This window comes from Castor canadensis, chromosome 11 (genome assembly GCF_047511655.1).
Source record: "Castor canadensis chromosome 11, mCasCan1.hap1v2, whole genome shotgun sequence".
Taxonomy (NCBI): domain Eukaryota; kingdom Metazoa; phylum Chordata; class Mammalia; order Rodentia; family Castoridae; genus Castor; species Castor canadensis.
This window is the reverse complement of record NC_133396.1, coordinates 2,961,326-2,981,931: the sequence shown is the minus strand read 5'-3', so window position 1 is coordinate 2,981,931 and position 20,606 is coordinate 2,961,326. Positions and strand designations below refer to the sequence as shown.

The following is a 20,606-nucleotide window of genomic DNA, read 5'->3' as shown; positions in this document are numbered from 1 at the left end:
TCCCCCCACCCACTCCAACTTCACCACGGTCCAGCTGAATGGACCGGCAGCTGTCGACAGGGCAGTTGGCAGTGTTGACAAGTAGTCCACATAAAGAAAATTTCCTACCCAGAGACTGTGCAAAGGGACACCCTCGTTCACCACAAGGTCCTGTTCCCCAATGTGATGGGCCAGGCAGTGACAGGCCAGCTGTCCTTTATCTGAATACTGTGGCCAAAGATGGCCCCTGATCTGTCACAGAACACCCTTCTACATTATCAGGACACAGCAGATGTCCAAGGGGCTGTAAAGGAGACACTGCTGGAGACAGCACGCCCTGCTGAGTCTTGAGCAGAAGATTCTGCGATACGATAACGGCCCATCTTTGTTATCTACCTGCTGTCCACGGGGTTCCCAAGGGAGCCAGGGAGCTTCCAGCCTTGGGGCAAAGTCAACAAAGCCAGTCTCTACCCCACCCATCCCGCCACACCTCCCATAGCCACCACCCCACCACCAAAAGTAACCAGACACCGTGGAGCGCTGAAGACCCCAGACACCAGCAGCTCATCCCACACACCCCTGCCCACCAGAGCTCAGCTCCTGGAGAGAGAGGGAACCTGTCCACACCAAGTCAAACACACCTGTCCCAGCAGGGAGAGGACAGCAGATGCCTTACACAGAGGTCTGGTTGGGGGAGGGTCTGCAGGTTTAAGAAGTAGCCCCAAAGAATAAACAGCACCCAGAGATAAGGGCCTGAGCATCTTCCACTGCCCCTCACAGCCTGTCTGGGCTTCAGGGCACTGTCCCCCAGCTGGCCCGGGGCCATGGGTACCAACACAGGAGTTCTAGGCCCCTCCCATCCTGGTTCACATCCATGAGCCCCCAGGTTTGTTGACCGTCTTGCACACAGACCACCAACTGGGGACTGGAACACCCTCACCCTAGGATAGTGGGCTCCATGGGACCCAGGGACGATCCTCAGCCCACAGACCCGCCAGGTAAAAGTCTGGCCCACACCCCACACTCCTGCAGGCTGTATAGAAGCCCCGGCCAGGCCACGGCACCACATTCACGGCAAATGTCCTTTTTAATCAAGGACCCTCGTGAAGCACTGTTGAGTGGGAGAAAACAGAATCAAAGACACCACAGCTGAGGACTTCGCCTGAGTACAGGGTGGACGACAGGGTGGTGGGTTCTGAGTTTTGAAATTCATTCTTCTTTTTCTCTGCCTTCCAATATTCTCCAGATGTTTCTGGAGTGAGTGTGAATTTTTCATTTAAATCAATTTTAACATAAACATTGCACATATAAATGGGATGATGGGATGTTTCAGTACATACATAAATTGTATAATGTTTTAAATCGACTTAAACCTATCTATCTCCGCAAATAGTTTTTATTTTATGGAGAAATATTCAAACCCTTTCTTCTAGCTTTTTGAATTGCACAGTGTGTTACTTCACTTAACATGATGGTCTACACTTCCATCCATAAGTCACAGAAGACAGGATTCCATTGTTTTCCTGGCTGACTGGTACTCCATCATACACATTCATCTGTCAATCACTCAGTGGACACAAGCTGTTTTCATTTCTTGGCTGCAATGAGCATGGGAGCACAGACGTCTCTGTCACACCAATTCCCTTTCCTTTGGCTCTGTACCCAGGGTGGTATTATTGGACCATATATGTAAATTTTTTGGTGGTGCTGGGGTTTGAACCCAGGGCCTTAGGTTTGGAAGACAGGCGCTCTACCACTCGAGCCACTCCACCAGGCCTCTGTGAGTCTCTTAGGTATCACATATGAGGGAAGCATGCAGATCTTTGTCGTACTTCACTTACCTCGGTTTCCCTCGTTTGTCTGTGTTGAAACGTGCAGACCTTGCTTCCTTTTTTAGAGTGAATAGTGCATGCTGTGCGTGTACCACGTTTTGTCTACCCATTTCTCCACGATGGACACTGGGGCTGCTTCTACACTTTAGTACCATGAATAACATTGCAAAAGGAACCTGAGTGCACAAATGTCTTTTGGACACCCTATTTTCTTGTTCACGTGTATGTGTGTATGTGTGGGTGTGGGGGGGGGCGCGGGGCACCCTGTTTCCAGGACCTCTAGGTGCACGTTCAGAGGTGCTATTGTTGGGTCATACAACAATTACATTTAGCTCTTACACCACGCACACACGGGCTGCACCACCAACTGTGCACAGGGCTCCAGCTGCTCACCGTGCTTCTTTCCTGGTTTTTGATGGAGTGTGAGGTATCTAAGCTATTTTTGTGGAAACCAGTATCAAGAAGTGGCAAGAAAGTGTGTCCTCCCCAGGATGCTTGGGGTGGTGAAATGACTCTGTGCTGCCACAGTGCTGGGTCCCCACCTTTACACATCTGTCCAAGCCTGTAGAATGGTCAATACCATGGAGGAACACTAATGTCAACCACGGACTGACTTTGGCCAATAGCAAGGAACTGTCACTAGTTGTGACAGCTGCAGCACTCTGGTGGAGGTGCTGACACTGGGGGAGCAGAAGCATGGGTATGTGGGGGCCAGTGGCTTACAGAAAGAAATATCTGCACCCTCTGCTTACTTCCACTGTGAACCTAAAATTGCTCTAAAAAAACAAGGTCTGTTTTTGTTTTGTTCTTCATGTGCCCTCCGTGTATCTGAGTCCCGAGAAAGGACCAGAGCAAGACAGAAGCACAGAAGCAGTGTTCCTCAATTTACCAGCCTGGCTTCACAGGTTCACGAGTCAGACACGTACCCACTGTCTAGGGCACTGGGTCACATCCAGGAGGTGGCCATGGGCTGACTTACCCGGTGTCCTCAGCAGCTCCAGTTAGTGTGACCAGAGAAGGCAGGGCTTCCAGGAGCACTGGACAGACAGGCAGGGTGGACAGTCATCCACCACAAAGAAGGTCCCCATGGGAGCTGGTCTGGGGACCCCTACTGGGCATGTCACATAGGCTATGTTGCCAGGTTCCCCTGGTTCAGAAGGAGAAGCCCAGCCCAGGGCGGCCTTGGGCACAAACACAGGACACAGGAAATGCTGGGTGTGAGCAAAGAAGTGTCTGGAAAGGAGGAGGGCTGTTCTCAAGCACAGGGGTGAATGACAGGTGAATGACAGGTGGAATGTGTTCCCATCTTAATTCCAGGACACGTTGTTGGGAGTTTATTTGGAATGAAGGCCTTTGGGGGTGTTACTAAGTTCCGGATGTTGAGATGTGGTCACCCTGGATCGATTGTCCAGGGGCCCTCAGCCCAGTGGTTCTCCTCAGAAGAGTCACACACAGGGCAGACCCAGCGAAAAGCCTGCAGGGAAGCGACCCAACCCAAGCACTGGGGTCCTAAAAGCCCAGAGGGGGAGCAGGCTCCTCAGAGCCACACCCTCGGTCCCTCAGGGAATGGGCACAGCCCCAGAGGAGCCCCACCTTGCTGGGCACCCAAGTTTGCCCACCACCCAGAGTCCAGGCCCTGGCCTCCCACCCCACCCCCCTCCCAACATGGGCACCCCGTACAGAGACCCTGCCAGTGAGTCCTGGGCAGGGAAGGCCTGTGAGGGCAAGGAGCCTACAGTCCCTGGAGAGCACAGCTCACCGTGGCAGTAATCCTGTTAAAATATTAATCCTTATTTAGCCGGGAGGCGAGGCGAGGAGGCCGCTGAGATACCCCTGAGAAGTAATAAAAGCACGCCATTGATAAAAGTAGAGAGGTCTCTATAAAATCCTGCCGTAGAGAAGGTCGGGGCAGGCCCCAGTGATCGGAGAACAACCCCTGCCCAGCCGCCCAGGCCACTGTTGCCTGGGCAGAGGGGTGGGTGGCCCTTGGCTGGCCTGGGTTGGTGCTGATGGGGGCAGGAGCCTGCTCATCTCCCATCACAGCGAGGAGCCGGGCTGGCTGGCTCACCTCCACTCCCATGCTCCCACTGGATTGCAGTGGGGACTGTGGTCACAAGAGATCACAGAAAAAGACAGAGACTGAGATCACAGACCTCCCGACGGGTAGCCACAACCAATCCTCGTGAGCCTGACCTTTGGCCCTTGATGGACTTACAGTCCCCAAGACACTTGTCCTTGGAGCATGAGGACATGCCCAGCCCCCTGGACAGTAGGAATCCTCTCAGAGCAGACAGAGTGACAGTTGCATACTGACCCTTTCTGCTTGGTGGCCATGTCTCCAAGTAAAGTTCTTCTGGTCCAGTTCCCTCCCCAAAGGGACTTTCCATTTCAGCATTGTATGGAAAATGACTCACCCCCTGAAGGGCATGACTGGGAGTCAGAGATCCATCCAGACCTAATCTGGCCACCACTGTCACCACAGGAAAGCAGGAAGTGGGCTCGATGGCTAGAGGCTTCCTCCCACAGAGGCATGGAGTGCCTCCCCTTGCCAGGACATCCAGGGCTCCTTGACAACACCAGGGAGCACAGAAGGGGGAAAGCAGGCCAGTCACAGCCCCTGTGGCCAAAAGCTTCACACACACTTGACAATGACCTGCTGTGGGGCCAGGACCTGGGGATTCTGCTGCTCTCAGCCTCCTAGGAGAGACAAACACAACTGCCATTGTTCACTCACTCCAGGCCACCACCGAGAAAGGCTGTCACCTGCACAGCCAGCCTCAGGAAGGAGAGCACCCACATGTCCCTCTGACACCAGCAGAAGCAAGCACAGGCCTGGGCAACCTGGACCCACACCCAAAGGTGATTCTCTGGGGCCCGAGCCCATACCTGGCTCAGCTGCACAGGGCAATCGTCACCTGCACAGGGGTCACATCTACCCAGTCTCCAGTCAAGGAGGTTTCTGGGATCTGGGCCTGCAAGGCACCAAGGACCCCTAAGAAGAAAGGTAGTAAATACACATGTGCTGCTCCCTGTCCCCAGGGAGAGGCCTTCTGCACCCTGAAGACGGGTTTGCCCCCAAACACCACACTTGAAGCAGCAATGGCCCTGACTCTACAGGTTCACATCACCTGACTGAACCAGAAGCCCCGACTGCAAGAACAGCTCAGATGACATTAAATGCTTCTGTCACCAAGACCTGGATATGGTCTCTAAACAGACACCCCGAATCTAGGACTGGGTCGGAGATATGTGGGTGAGTTCCCCTTGTAGTCCCAGAGAGTGAAGAAGGTTCAACACACACACGTGTACACGTGCACACAGCACAGAGACACGTGCACATATCCTCTGCACGTACACATGCACTTAGGTACAGGTACACGCACACCACAGACACAGGTATACATGCGTACCTGTGTACATATGTATGTGCGTATATGACACTTGTGCATAGACACAGACAAGATGTGTGTGTGTACGTGCATACTTGTGCACATGTTTGCACATATGTGCATGCATACACAAATACACACGCACAATGGACACCGGAAGCAACTGAAAGGGCTCCCGATGGCCAAAGCTGGAGCAGTTTGAGTAACAGGACCAGTGAAGTAGCTTTGGATTATGACCAGTATAAAATAAATGTCCATGGGTCCATATAAACAGTATGGGGCAAATCCCACGCAGGAATCCAACAAACACAGCCCAGTCCTGAAGCGTAGGTGGCCTGTCATGACCTTCCTCCCAAAGAACAGAATCTGTGATGGGGCTGGGGACAGCAGGAAACAGCAAGGGTACAGTGAGCAGCCCAAGAAGCCCTCCCTCAGCCAAGGTCCATGGCACCAGGGACGAGATGGGCAGACACACACCCCGTATTCGAGGTGACGCAAATGCACTGTATCTCTACATGACTTCTCCCAATGCACTCTAATCATGAGAGAAAGAAGAGAAACCATAATGGGGGGACTTCTATAAAACACCTGATCCGTGCTCCTCAAACCTTCCCTTAATCATCAAAGCCCAGGGAAGTCTAAGAAATTGTCCCAGCCAAGAGGAGCCTCAGGAGGCAGGGGACTGAACGTCATGTGGGATCCTCTGCTTGAGGCCAGTCCAGGCAAATAATTAGTGAGACTCCCATCTCGACAAAAAGCCAGATGTGGTGGTATGCATCTTCCAGCTACATGGGAGGCATAGGTGGATTGAGGTCCCAGGACAGCCCCAGGCAAAAACTCGAGACCCAATCTGAAAAATTACTGAAGCAAAAAAAGGGCTGGGGGGTATGGCTCCAGTTCAGTGGTAGAGCACCTCCCTAGTATACTCGAGGCCACAAGTTCAAACCCTAGTACCAACCAAAAGAAGAAAATGTACTCCAAAGCATATATTCTTTTTTTGAATATACATTACAAAATAGACCAAGAACTGATACAACGCAAGATTCCACACTGAAGGGACCAGCTTAATAAGCAAGCAAAGATGATAAGCAGCCACCTGGGGAGCTAGGGGAGCAATGCTGACACAGAAAAGCTCCCGGTCAGCGATACCATTACACACCTACTGGGCCCCGGCAAGGAACAGAAATACATAAAGCCTGGCGAAGGCAGCCATGGGAGGACAGAGATGGCCTTCTACAACTCTTGCTGGTGATACCAACTGCTTCAACCCCTTCCATGCTGATGAAAAGGAAGTCACAACCCTGATAAAAGTCAGCAGGGAGGGCTCCATTCAAAAGGGAATACCCAGTGGGGTTTCGTCCTGGAGGAGAGATCAGGTTCAACTTGACCCTAACAAGGTCAAGGGAAGATTAACAGCCAAGAAACAGGGTGCAGGCAGGGGATGGAAGATTAGCAAGAGAATCCTTGAAGACCAGGCGATCTGGGCTAGCCAGCAAAGCTGGCCACAGTGGCGGTGGGGGTGGGGGTGAGGAATCAGGTCAGATAGCCAGGGTGGTGATCACATAGGATTTTCAACTCCATAAACTACCCAGCAGGCATCTTGCTCAAGCTGACTAAATGGGCCAAGCCCAGAGCCTTGAGGACAGAGCAGAGCCTGTGAAACCAAGCAGCCTTTGCATCCTACAGCCCCTCTCATTGCAGTGCACCCCCAAGGATAGAACACAATGGGAAAGAAAGGAACAAAGTCCAGGTGCCATGGCCAATTTGGGAAGTGGAGATCAGGAAGATCAAGGATCTAGGACAGCCCAGGTAAAAAGTTAGCCAGACTCCATTTCAAGAAATAAGCCAGGCCTGGTGGCACACTTTGGTAATCCCAGCTACTCAATAAGTAGGAGAACTATATTCTGAGACCCATGAATGAGTTGCATGGCCAAAAACGGGAAAGTTACTCAAGCCCGGCTGAGGTGTCCTGAGCGTGGTAGAAGACCTTCCCTGCCAGCTCCACTCCAGGCAGGCTGGAAAAGAAACAGAATTATCCACCCAGGTGGGGGCCAACAGGAGCAAGTGCACAGTAAGAACTGGCACCCTGCTCCCACCCGCCACCAAATATGTCCACCCCATCCAGACTTGGCCTCACCCCTGGCATACAGTGTCAGCTCCTGGCTCACCTGCCTCTCCTCCTGCCCTCCTTGCCCCTGCCTGGCAGGAAGCTCGTCCTGTCCAGCCCCTGCTTAAACCCAGCAACTCTTCCAGACTTGGGATTCTATTATAACCTAGGATGAGGTCCCACTGAGTGACAGCGAACCCAAATAATAAGAACTGAAACCAGACAGAAGAGTGCTTAATTCTCCTTGGGAGCTGCACCCTGGGTTGAGCAGCCCAGCACACTCTGGGGAATCGGTCTCCTTCACTAACCCTGCCGCCCAGGGACCTCTGGGCAGCCCTGGCACTGAGGCACCAGAGGGAAGAAAATCAAAAATGAGCAAAGCTGTGCTCCAGCAAGAGGCTGGGAGCTGACACATGACCACTTCTTCCACCCCATTGGCCAGGACGTGGTCACATGGCCAAACCTCGCTGCATAGGATGCTGGGAAATGGGGTCCTCCTTCTGGGTAGCCATCTTGTTGTGGAAGAATAGATATCAGGGATAACTTGCTGACCCTGCCTAGCATAAAACCCAACCCCTCCACAGTCCACCCACCTCTCAAGCCCTGGGAACTCCCTCACTTCTATGGCTGTCCCCTCTCTGCCCAGTCCTGCTAACTTAACCTAGCAATGTCTCCCAGACTTGGCACTAGGATGAGGAGTTCAGTTATCAGCTATGATGGCAAACCCAAATGATGGGAACTAAAACAAGACAGGACCACGCCTCCACAGTAGTGGCCAGCCCACCCCCGGTACTCAACCTTCAGTACACAGACTCATCACTGAATCTGGGTACTGGGCACAGATGGGCACTGGAAAGTGTGTTCTCATGGGTCTGAGATGGCCGTGCTCTTTGTGGATCTGGGGCCATGAAGCCTAAGACACTCAGGCTTCTATAATGATGTCACATGAGTGTGGTGGCAATTGCTGGGTCTACTTTCCACAGCAGAAGTCAGCAGGAAAGTAGACCACTCCTGGCAGGTCTGTGACTCAAGAGGATTTAAACTGGCCCCTTTCTGTCTCTCCTGACATAATCTCACAGCAATTCCTTTCTGCAAAGCCTCCAGAATCCACCTCAAATCCATCAGCATCCATCGTGCCCATGGTCACCGCCTGCTCTGGGGCACCGTTGTGTCCGGCTCACCGCAGACACAGCCCCTGAAGGCCTCCCAGAATTAATTGCTGAAGAAAGGGTCCACTCTACCCCGATCCAGGTCCTCTGGGATCAGACTGAGTTGGGACAAGTGACAGGGGAGTTGCTGTGGAGGCTGGGGGTGGAGCACAGCTTTCAGATGGATGGGCCCCTTCTGTGCTCATCCTCCCTGGGGAGGACATGCAAAGATAAAGGGAGAGGAGTGAGAAGCCCGGGGGACTCTGTTGACACTAAAGGCAATCACAGGATCACGCTAGCCCGCACACCCAACTGGAGGAAGGCACAGAGTCCACGGACATGAGCTCTCTGGCTCAGGTCTGCACACCGCCCCATCTCTGAAGATGCACAGGATAAGAATCACAGCTCACCCTGGGACTTTGTTCTCTTCCTGGCATGAGCCAGCCTGTGCACCTGTCTGTCTGAGAGGCCATCATGAGACACTGGGCCGTCCTCCTCGTCCTCCTCACTGTAGCTCTGGATGCTCTCCTCACTCCAGGGGATGGGGCACCTGTCCACAGGCAGCGTCCGCAGAACAAGCTTCTCCTCGTGTCCTTCGATGGCTTCCGCTGGAACTACGATGAGGACGTGGACACTCCCAATCTGGACGCCATGGCTCGAGACGGAGTGAAAGCTCGCTACATGACCCCTGCCTTTATCACCTTGACTAGTCCCTGCCACTTCACGCTGGTCACTGGTTAGTGTCAGCCTCAGGATGGGGTCTAGGGGAGGGAGGGGCTTGAGACTTCAGGTGAAAGAGCTGGAGGAGCCCGGGTGAGGGCATAGAGCCCTACCCAGGTGACAAATGTGAGGACCTTGGAGGTCCTTGCTCCAAGAAGGGGCCCTTAGAGAATCTTCCCAATGGTGGTAACTCAGGGAGAGAAACTTAAAATTTAATGGTAACACCAGCTGGGGTGGCAAGGCATGGGACTCAGGCCGGGCTCTTTACCGGGCTCACGTTCTGCCATCCTGTGCCCCACCTCAGGCAAATACATCGAGAACCACGGGGTGGTTCACAACATGTTCTATAGCACCACCACCAAGGTGATGCTGCCCTACTATTACCACACTGGCATCCAGAAGCGGTGGGACAGTGGCTCGGTGCCCATCTGGATCACAGCCCAGAGACAGGTAATGCAGCCCCTCCCACAGGGACAGAGGGGCTGGGGGCAGAGGGATGTGGGGACCTGGTCCCATGAGGCCATGATCACACAAGATCCACGGTGGGCCCATGCCCACCCTGCAGTACCAGGGTTCCTGATACCCTGACAGAGAAGAGTGTTAAATGAGGACCTGGTGTGTGGGCGGGGGCGAGGGGCGTGCTGCTGACAAGGACTGGGCAGTCAGCTATCTCCTGGCTCGGCCTCTGGTCCTCCGTGGAGCCGTGGGTTCAGAAGGAATTTCTCTGCTCTCTCAAAAGAGGGAACGCCACACCCTTGGGTCCTCCAGCACGGGGGAATGGGTCACGCTGGGATGATAACTGAGATTCAACAAGAAGGCATTAAGCAATAAAATGGCTTTACCTCTCTGTCTCACACCCCTCTCAGGGCTGGACAACTGAGTTCTAAAGGGCCAAAGATTCATGGGGGAGTGGGTAGCGGGGGTGTTGAGCCCAGGAATCCTACAGGTTTGCAAGGCTTCAGGGCCCAAGGTGAGGCTTCTAGCCAGTGGAGTCAAATGGAGGTTTCCAAGCGACATTTGACCAACATATGCACTCAAGTGTGAGCCACTGTCTCCGCTCCTGCCTGCATAGACGCTCAGTGCTCCTTCACGGGCTCAGGAGCAGAGAGCCAAAGCTGAGAACTTGGCACCTTCATGGTGCCCGATCCCCAGGAGAGAATAGCTGTGCAGACAGAGGGTTGGAAGGTCAGACGTGAAGCAGCAGTGATTTATGGGAAGATGGATGACCCAGTTGAAGGCTGGAGGGCAGGTGGAGGGGACAAGGTGGACATAGGAGAGAACAGGGGGAGGCTGGGCTGTGGGCTGAAGGGAGAGCTCTCTGGGCAGGGAAGCAGAGCCAGAAGGACGGTGAGGGCACAGCACGTCCACGGACACTTTATATCCATTGTCTCATTTAGTGCTTGAGCACACCGGGCACTTGTTCTGTCCCCCAGAAATTGGTTTTGCCCTGAAAATGTGAAATAAGGGCAATTTCAGAGAGTGAAAAGCCGAAGGCAGGAGCAAGGCTGAGTGAGCAGACCAGATGTGGGGGACAAGCAGGAGCAGCAGCGAGGAGTCCGGTGGCTGTTAACACTGCTTCATGCCTGCAGGGCTTAAAGACCGGCTCCTACTTCTACCCCGGTGGGAATGTCACCTACCAAGGAGAGGCCGTGACACTGAGCCAGAAGGAAGGTGCCCTGCACAACTACAAAGACGAGAAGGAGCGGAGGGAAAATGTGGACACAGTGATGAAATGGTTCATGCAGGAGGACTTGGCTCTGGTCACTCTCTACTTTGGGGAGCCAGACTCCACGGGCCACAGGTATGGCCCTGAGTCCCCAGAGAGGAAGGAGATGGTGAAACAGGTGGACAGGACTGTGGGCTACAGCCTCGACCTGATCATCACATCTGACCATGGCATGACAACCGTCAACAAGAAAGCCAGCGACCTAGTTGAGTTCCACAAGTTCCCCAGCTTCACCTTCCAGGACATCGAGTTTGAGCTCCTGGACTATGGGCCAAATGGCGTGTGGATCCCCAAGGAAGGGAAGATGGAGGTGGTGTACAGTGTCTTTGAGGATATTCGCCCCAGGCTGCACGTCTACAAGAAGGAGTTCCCCAAGACCTTCCGCTGCGCCAGCAACCCCAGGATCACGCCCTTGCTCCTGCACAGTGACCTCGGCTATGTCATCCACGGGGTAAGTCCCTTGCTGGACGCATGGCTCAGAGCAGGTGGGTTTCTTCTCATTTATATAAACCCTACCCCATTCTTCTTCTTGTTGCGGGATTGGTGGTTGAACTCAGGACTTCGAGCTTACAGAGCAGGCGCTCTACTGCTTGAGCCACTCCCCCAGTCCATTTTGCTCTGGTTATTTTTTGGAGATGGATCTCATGAACTGTTTTCCTGGGCTGTCCTCAAACTCCAATCCTCCCATCTCATCCTCCCAAGTAGGTAGGATTATAGGCGTGAGCCACTGGCACCTGGTTTGAACACACTATCTTGTTTCTATAGGAGCCAGTGTGCATGTGTGTGTGTGTCCTTAGGGTAAAGGGTGGGCAGTCCAGCCACAAGGGTGACACAGAGCTCAGGGGATGATGAACAGGAAGTAGTGGCTCTTCCTTGAGGGAGAGGAAGAGACCTCTGGGAGCAAGCATCCCTGATGTCTCCATCCCTGTTGACTTAGGGTTCCCATTTATTTTACCAGCTATTTGCCAAGGCTGTCTTTGGGGTGATGATCTTTGAGTCTCAGAGAAACTGAGAAACCCTCCCATTCCCAAATCAAATCTCTCCCTGAGCACCAACATGCTGGAGGAGAGGGGAAGGGGTTCATGGAGAGTAGTGACCCCAGCAAAGACCTGGGTCCCTTGCCTCTTCCTACAGAGAATAAGTGTGCAGTTCAACAACGGCGAGCACGGCTTTGACAACAATGACACGGACATGAAGACCATCTTCCGGGCTGTGGGCCCCAGCTTCAAGGCGGGCCTGGAGGTGGAGCCCTTCGAGAGTGTCCATGTATATGAGCTCATGTGCCAGCTACTGGGCATCGTGCCTGAGGCCAACGACGGGCACCCTGACACCCTGCGGCCCATGCTTCGCTCAGGGGAGGAAGGCGTCCCCTCTCCTCCTGCCCCTGCTGGTGTGTGTGCCTGCATGCTCGTGACCTGGGCACCCTGCAAGCCCCCAGGGTGTTCTTGAGAGAGCAAGTCCAGGGACTGCTAGGGAGCTCCTGAAGGAGCTGGGTGAAATGCCCCCTCCGTCCCTCACTGGACTTTCTGGCTTCCCTTAGGGTCTGCTGTCCTGCCAAACTGCCGGCTGCCCTTGGTGATGGCACTGCTGGGAGTCCTGGTTCTTCTGGCCAAGATCGAATAGTCCCACAGCTCAAGACCAAGGTCAGAGGCTGGAAAGGCAGAGGAAGGGAGGGTGAGGCTGTGCTCCCTGCTCTCAGTCTGACACACACACACCCAGTGCACCTCAGCAGTCAGAACAGAGCTACTGGACCCTGCCCAGCTAGTGACTCCAACCAACCTGGCTGCCAGAGAGGAACCACTCCTGGGGACCCTTTCAGCTACTCTGCTTTAGGCTTGGACATATTTCCTAAGCAGATGTCCAGCAGAGTCTTGGCAATGCCACCCTGCCCCAGAAGCCAGAACCTCCCCAGAGCTACCCCACTTCCTGACACGTCTCCACTCCACAGAAAGGATTCAGCCTTCGAGTCAGTTATGTTTGGGAGAAGAACTTCAGGGGCACCCTCCCTCCATCTGAGGGAGCCAAGTGGCAGTGCCACCTTGTTTCTCTGTCCTGTGCACTCAGAGGCAGGAGAAAGTCACTCATTCCTCCTAGAAATACAGAACAGGAGCCAGCACATTCCAGGTTCTGGTCTGGGGCCAGGGTGCACAGTGACCAGAACAGTCCAGGCCCTGGGGTTTGTGACTGATGGGCCACAGAAGGCAGATAACAGGAAGTGAATGAACCCATACACAAGACAGCAAGACAGAGGTGCTGGCAGAGGGAAGACACCCACAGGCAAGGGCAGGTGGGGGCTTCTTTTTAGGTCATCTGATCTGAACCAGCCTCTCTGAGGAGGTGGACCTGGGGCAAGAGCTGAGCAACAGGAAGAAATGAGCCACGCCAAATATGGGGTGGGGGAGAGACTCCAGCCAAGGGGAGGAAAGACCCCCAGGTTAGTAGCTCCCAGAAGAGAAGGCAGGCAGCATGTTGGGGGCTCTGTGCAAGGTGGACACAGCACGAACTGCCTCAGTCCAAGTAGGGAGGGGGCTTTCTGCACAGTAAGGAGCCTCCTGGGATGGTCACAGGGGATGTAGCAGCCTCTGGTAGATGATTAAATGACAGTCTGCAAGGGGTGGTGACACAGGAAAGGAAGCCATCAGTGTAGTAGCCTGTGAGGAGGTCACTGCAAGGGTCCAGGCAGGCATTCTGCGGTGGATGAGGGGTGGAAGAAATGCAGAAGGTGACTGGGGACACTCAGGACAAATGAAGAGTGGCCTGGGGTTCAGTCCCGTGGCCGGCAGAGTCACTCACCTAGATGTGAAAATGTAGGGGAGGGGCAGGAGCCAGGGAATCCAGGTCTAGATTTGCCCTCAATCTGTCTTCCACACCCATGAGGTGGCCACATGGGGCTGTGGCAGGGCAGGGCTTGTACCAGAAGCCTGGCACCCAGCATGTGGCCTGGGCTGGCAGCTTACACTATGTGATAGCATTTTAGGCTGTGGGACCAGATGAGAGCCCTGGCCAGAGGGCAAAGATGGAGGGCTAGATGACCACACTGCTCATTGAGAAGGGGTGGCCAGCTTGGCAGGTGGGGAGGGGGATATGGGAGGGGTGTAGAGATGGTGTGGCTGGAAGGCTTTCACAGCCAAATGTTAGAGCTAGAGGGACCCCTCAGACAATTTTGCCCATGCTCTCATGCAGGTGAGGACACCAAACCCGGCTCTGTTAGCTGACTGGTCTCAGAGCTCCAAAAAGTGACAGAGCTGTGTCTAAATGCTGGGTTTTCAGTCCCTGGTCCTGAGTACTTTCAGACACAGCACCAGCCCCTCAGTGCATCCAGAAGTTCAGGCACACGAAGCGAGTCTTCCACACAGAGCAGGGATGCACAGCGGTCTCTGTAGTGCTGCAGTCCACCCAACAGGCACGTGACTGGCTATTCTCCCTGCATACCAAGAAGTGGTCTCAGCAATGCCAGTGCCCACAGGCAAGCAAGGTGATGCAAGACAGGGAAAAATCACAGGGCTACACACACACTCTCAGAGGGCTTACACACACACACACACACACACACCAGGGATAGCCACAGGGCACACTAGCAAACTTGCTCTCCAAAAAAAACCAAAAAGCCCTGATTTGTAATGTCTGCCATTCCTGCGGTGTAAATTCTCCCACCACACCACGGCTGCACACAACCCTGAGAGGCAGCACAGAGCTGGCTTTCAGGAGCAATGTCAGTGGCTGTCATGCAAAGAGCTGTGATTACCCAGTCCACACGTAGAGTACCCAGCCCAGCAGGGAGATCAGTTTGGGACTATGGTGGCCATCCCATGGCCAATTTCTGCCTCCAAATACAGTACCTGCAACACTTGCCACAGTCAAAGCAACCGTCATCTTTGCACACGCAGTCCTTGGCTGCCACCTGGCAGAGTCCTCCTCACTCTTACAGAAGAGCAGGCAGAAGATGGGGGAGGACTCAGGAGCCAGGCCTGAGAAAGTGCCCCTCCCCACCCAAGCCCCAGAAAAGGTCTAGAACCTCCCCAACCATTCCTCCACCCTCCACACACCCAACCGTACCCACTTGAGTCCTCCCAGTTGGGAGCCAGAATTCCCAGGGGGTACTCCAGGCCTCTGCTTCATCACCATCAGACCCACCTCACGCTGCCCCATGCTTTCCCCAGCCCAATGTTTGACACCTGTTCTTCCAGGAAGCTTTTGGGAAGCTGTCTGCAGACCCTGAGCCACCTCTGCAGCCCTGATGGTTTACTAGACACCAACGGACTCTTCAAAGACCATATCCCCCATGCCTGGTGATGATGGCACTAGCAATGAGCCCTCCTGCCCAGGATCACCACCACTCTCTGGAACTCCACCCCTCCCTCCAGCAAAACCCGCCAGGAAAGAGGCACTGCTGTCTGCGGCCACGCAGGGGCACGCGAGAGCCCCGCCAGACGCAGCCCCTAAGGGGAAGGGGACTGGTCTATGGAGGGTGATTGCAGTGGCGCCCCTGGGACCCCCTGCAGCCTCAAGCTTCCGGCCTCAGCCACAAGAGGGCACTGCCCAACAAAGCAATCACAGAAACGAGGGACTAGTCCAGTCACTGTCCCATAGACTTTGGACAGTGGCCGTAGCCAACATGGAAGGATGGGGAAGGGGTGGACTTTGTTCCCAAAGGGCCGCTGGTTTCCTTACAGTCCTCCAACTGCTCCAATGTGTAATAAATCGCTAATTCCTTAAGGCAGCTGACAAACACGGCACCCGATTCATTCTTGCTGGGGGTGGGCCCCTCTGGATGGCTAGCCGGTACAAGGGTAGGCTTTGCGTTAAAAAGAAGGGGAAGGGAATGAGGGGCTCTTTGTGCACTCACAGGGAACCAGTGTTGTCTGTAAGCCACAGTGCTCAGCATAAACATACAAGATGGAAACTGCAAATAAAGTGGTGTTGACTGATGCTGGGTGCAGGGCTGGGTGGCCAGGGCCAGGGCAGGAGAGCCTTCAGTACTGTGCATTGAGAACTGTCTTTCAGGAGCGTGGGCTTTGGGGGCAGGCAAACCTGTGCCAGTCCTGGCCGCCCACCAGGAGCTGTGTCACTGTGCAATGTAGGGCCCCCTCCTGCCCTGACCTCTCATCTTTGGAACAATAAGGAGTGTGCATTACTCCCGGGTGACACACGGTCCCCCAAGAGGGCAGCACCAGGAATGGCAGCCTCGGGATGACCATGGTCCTGCTACAGGAGTAATAAGTATGTCACACGATGCTCTCCAGAGAGTAACTCCAACTGTGACCATGCCAGGCACAGTATTTGCAGTGAGGTTTTGGCAAGGTGGGACATTTTCCCCTCCTGGGTCGGGGGAGGGGGTCTCACACCTCTGCCTGGACTTCAGCTCCACCATCCCCAGATCCAACCCAAGCTGCACACACAGCTGCCTGACCGGCTGCCGGAGCTGGGGTCTTGCCTCTGTCTGAAAGGACTGGACTTGGGTTGTGGGTTCCTGACCCCACATCCAAGAAGGCTTCCTGGAAGAACTGGCCAACCCCACGCCTGCTGCCACACCCGCCCCCCCAGGCAGCCTGCTGGCCTGCATGGTATGCCCTGCCTACAGAGGCCAGCTCCAATCTCAGATTTCCTGAGCCTGGAGACCAGGCAGAGTCCACAGCCACAATCAACGCATGGGGAGTACTCCTGGGGGCCAACATAGCCACTTGGCTCCCAGTTCAAAGCAACACACATTTCTTGAACCCCTCAATTACCGCACTTGTTTGTCCAGCCCCATTAGTCTGCTTTCCAGGGACAGAGCCAGCAGGTACTTGAGAACTGATCTTGGATTTAGCAAACAGAAAAAGAAAAAACCAAGAGAGGAACACAATCTGCCCACCATGCAGCATTCCTCACTCCATGAGGCTCCAGGGCTCCTCCCCAAGGCTGCCTGTGTGCTCGGGCCTAAGGCAGGGCTGCACGCCGGGGCTGGGTGTCCTGTCTGTACAGCTCAGGGCGTGGAATGTGTGTGGTTGTACCACCTCAAGCTCTGGTTCAAGTCCAGCTCTCACATGCCAGTACTCACCAGCTCTGTGCCCCTGGGCAAGTTATCAACCTCTCTGGGCCTTACTTATCTTGTGGACTAGAGGTGTGGCTCAAGCAGTAGGGCATCTGCTCTGCAAGTGTGAAGCCCTGAGTTCAAAGCCCAGTCTCACTCCCACCCTGCTAAAAAAGTATAGCTCTCCTCATCTATAAAATTAGGAACCATAGCTGACAAAGGTAGTATATACTTGTACTCCCAGCATCTGGGAGAAGAAGTTGGTTCACAAATTCCAGACCAGCCTGGGCTACCTGGCAGGACACTGTCTCAAAAAAAAAAAAAAAAAATTCAGGAACCACAGCAGTACCTGCCTCCTAGGATGGCCAAATATTTGCAAGCTGTTTATAATGGCTCAGCTCAGTCATGTGACAGCACCAGAATGAAGGCTCCAGGCCACAGGCGTTGAATTTGCCTGAAGCCTTCAATGTTTGATTACTGCTACTGGTTTTCCATTTGTGTCCATCATTTGATATTTTTCCTTTTAAAGTAAACAAGTAACAAAGAATGAGTTGGTTTAAAGAAAAATGCTGACTGAATAATAGTGCAGGTGACTAGTGGACACGCCAGAAGGTGGGTGGGCTGCAGACCTGCAGAATGGTCACCTGGCTCCTGCCTGCCTCCTCTTCCTGCCATCCCTGTGGCGAGCTCAGGGAGCTCTTGGAGGGCAGCACTCAGCCTCCCGATGGCCAGTATCCAAAGCCTGCTAGGCCTCTGCAGAGATGCACTGCTTACCAGGTATCCTGGGCCCTTTCCGGTTTGCCACTTACCATTGCAAGCACTGGCATTGCGATTCCCTGTGCAAAGCTCGTTTTACTACCCACCCAACTGAACCAGGGTGGTGCCCTGCATTCTGCGGCCTCTTTTGATGGCTAGGCTCAAGTGCACTTAACATCATCTGAACGCAGACCTCAGACAGCCCAAAGCCTTCCTGCTGGTAGCCATACAGGAAGCATCCGGGCGGTCTGCGTGTGGCAAGGTGTACCATAGGAACACAGAAAGCCCCTTTTGTCAAGAGACTCCGCCCCTTTAGAGTCGCTCTACACATTGTCACCAGGAGGCGGCGCTCTTGGGCTCTTCAACGCGGCGATTCCTTTCTCCAGCAGCTTCTGAAGTAGTAAGAGGATTTCTGAGCCTCCTGCGTTCCTTCCTGCAGCTCCTCCTCCGCTGCAGCCGCTGCTCAGATGCAGCCTCCGGGGAGGGGTCGAGGGTTACTGGGAGTTGGCTTAAGTTTTAGCTGGAGCTCCGTGAGCACAGTACTTTAGAGAACTAGGATTTTTAGGACCAGATGTTCTGGGGATTCCATAAGGGGAGGGAATCTGGAGCAACCATGCTCGCACAAAGGCTGTCCTGGACCAGTGGGTCTCGAAATTGGCCCAGCATACCCCCGTGCACTTCCACGCACGTGTGCACACACCCCTCTGAACCTATAGGTCCGGATAGGCTGAGAGTCAGCGTTTCTAAGTAATCCCCAGGTGCTTCTCACACACCGCACCGCACTCTCGAATGAATGAATGACTGAACGAATACCGGTCTCACCCAACTACCTCTTGTTAAGCAGGATAAAAGCCGGCGGCAACAGGGCTGGCCTGGGAGGGGCGCACAGACATCTCTAAATTCAATCCCGATGACACCTGCCAGCCTTCCCCCAGAGGTGCTACTGGTGGATGCAAGTCGGTCCACCCTTCCAGAATTCCCTGGGTCAAACGCAGGAGTCTCTTGATCCTAATTTATTTATATTTTTGTGGTCAGGGTCCCACCAGGAGCACCTGCAGGTTCGCACAGCAGGGCCACTCTCTTGCGATGAGGCCCAGGGTTCCTTGAATTTCCCCCTTTAGGACGGGACAGATGCATGAACGTAAGCCGGACCCTGGGCACTGACCGCCATGCCTGCCTTAGGCTTCTTACCTAAGAGCACTAAGCGCTTTGCACTGGGAAGTAAAACGGCAGGAATGATTCTGACCCCCGCCCCAAGCCACAAAGGATCCTAAGTAAGTGAGGGACCCGGGTCCACCAAGGAAGCCGCAGACAAGGGGGAGGGCCGCAAGTCCCCACGCCCACCATGGCACGGCCCCAGGAGGCTGTCAACGTGAGCGATGGTGCTCAGGGACGTGTCGCGGGCAGCCCTGCTCGTCCGCCGGCTTCTTCCGGGCGCGAGGCCTCCCCTCCCCCACGCCCACCGCCACCCGCGGCTGGCGGCGCGGGGTTGGAGGAGCATCTGTTGCCATGGTTACCCGCAGCAGTTCGGCGCTCTGGCGGCTGGAACCGCCGCAGACGGCTAAGCCCAGAGCTGCAGCCTGGTGGGACCCGACGCGGGAACCCCGAGCACACCACGTCCTCTTCCCTTACGCACACCGTAGGCACACACATATGCACACAAAAACACGCAGCGTGCATGCACCTAATGCGTACACGCCCCCACGTGTTGCACACGGCGCGCGCACCTGACACTAGACACCACATCCCAGCCACGCGCAAATCACACACCGAACACTCATCACACACGCATCGCGCGCGCGCACACACGCGGGACCCCGACACGGAGGATGCGCGCTCCGGCCGCCCCCACCTCCAGGGTCTGCGGGCGCAAGCAGAACACGTACTGCAGTGGGGAGGTCCACGCACGCGCAGCAGGCAGGTGCCGCCCCCTCCACGGTCACAGTCCCGCCCGCTCTGCGCCAGCCACACGTTGCTTGGTGCTCTCTACAGCCAGGTCACCTCCAGGACCCAGTGGCGGAGGGGCCATGGCCCCGCACCCTTTGATGAGATAGTCAACGCGGCCGCCCCAGGTGTCCCACCCGTCATCCAGGCCTGAGCACCCCACTGTCGCCTGGACGCACCCGGGTCCCAAGGGCCTGGCGCCCGCGAAGACAGCCAGTGCGCATCTAGTTGGAGTTCCAGAGTGTCCACGTGGTGGGCCACTTGGGGTGCGTTCCTGGTAGGGCCCCGTGGGCTTCCAACTTCAAGACTGCCTCTGCCTTCTGACCCAAGGTCTCTCCACTAGCCCCTGTTGTCACTGGAGGTGGAGAGCCCTGGGTCCCTAGAAAGCAGCCCTAAGTCCTAAACTCCTTTTCATGGAGAGGAGAGCCTGTGGCTGCAAAAGTCTGGTGATGTTTTGGACCACTGATCCTATGACTTTCAGCTTCAGTATCAAAGAAATTCCAAAAGTGACCCACACAGCTCTAACAAAACTATCCTTTACCACGTGTAAAGGACATAAACAAGAACTCACATAAACAAGTTTCTCTAGCTACACAATGAAAATGAAACCAGAAACGACCTGACTCAGACAACATCGTTCATCCAGTGACGCAGGAACCCTTTGAAAAGCACAGGTCCCATGGTCTCACTAAGAGGTGCTACCCAATAAAACCTAACTTTTATATATAATAAATATATGACAGGATTTTCCTGTACGTAATCCTGGTTTGATCAGCTGGTTAATTGTATTAATCGTGCAACCCAAAATGGCTCTTTAACTACTGAGCTCCTTAGTGCTAAAGTTTTAGGGTTTGACATTTAAATTTTATATTTAAGTCATGTGCACCAAGCTTAGGCTTGGGCCCGATCAGTGAACGACTTTCAAGCATACAAGTATTTTTATTCATAAAGTTCTATGGATGAAATGAAACAGAAGCCTGAGGTGGAGGAGA

The 20,606-nt window shown here is 54.4% G+C and overlaps 1 protein-coding gene across 1 annotated transcript; it reads left to right on the top strand.

Moving 5' to 3' along the window:
* The first annotated feature begins 8,895 nt into the window (after nucleotides 1–8,895).
* On the top strand, nucleotides 8,896–12,524 carry Enpp7 (ectonucleotide pyrophosphatase/phosphodiesterase 7). Its single transcript, XM_020161165.2, has 6 exons — nucleotides 8,896–9,191; nucleotides 9,480–9,625; nucleotides 10,765–11,352; nucleotides 12,036–12,287; nucleotides 12,340–12,358; nucleotides 12,442–12,524. The coding sequence occupies exons 1-6, from the start codon at nucleotides 8,930–8,932 to the stop codon at nucleotides 12,522–12,524; spliced, it is 1,350 nt and encodes a 449-aa protein (XP_020016754.2). The 5' UTR covers nucleotides 8,896–8,929.
* Nucleotides 12,525–20,606: the final 8,082 nt, after the last annotated feature.

Excerpts from the sequence above, each read along its gene's own strand:
- Enpp7 (XM_020161165.2), top strand. The coding sequence starts at position 8,930 with ATGAGACACTGGGCCGTCCTCCTCGTCCTCCTCACTGTAGCTCTGGAT. Across the intron at positions 9,192-9,479 it reads CCACTTCACGCTGGTCACTG|GCAAATACATCGAGAACCAC; the intron begins GTTAGTGTCAGC and ends GCCCCACCTCAG. Across the intron at positions 9,626-10,764 it reads GGATCACAGCCCAGAGACAG|GGCTTAAAGACCGGCTCCTA; the intron begins GTAATGCAGCCC and ends TCATGCCTGCAG.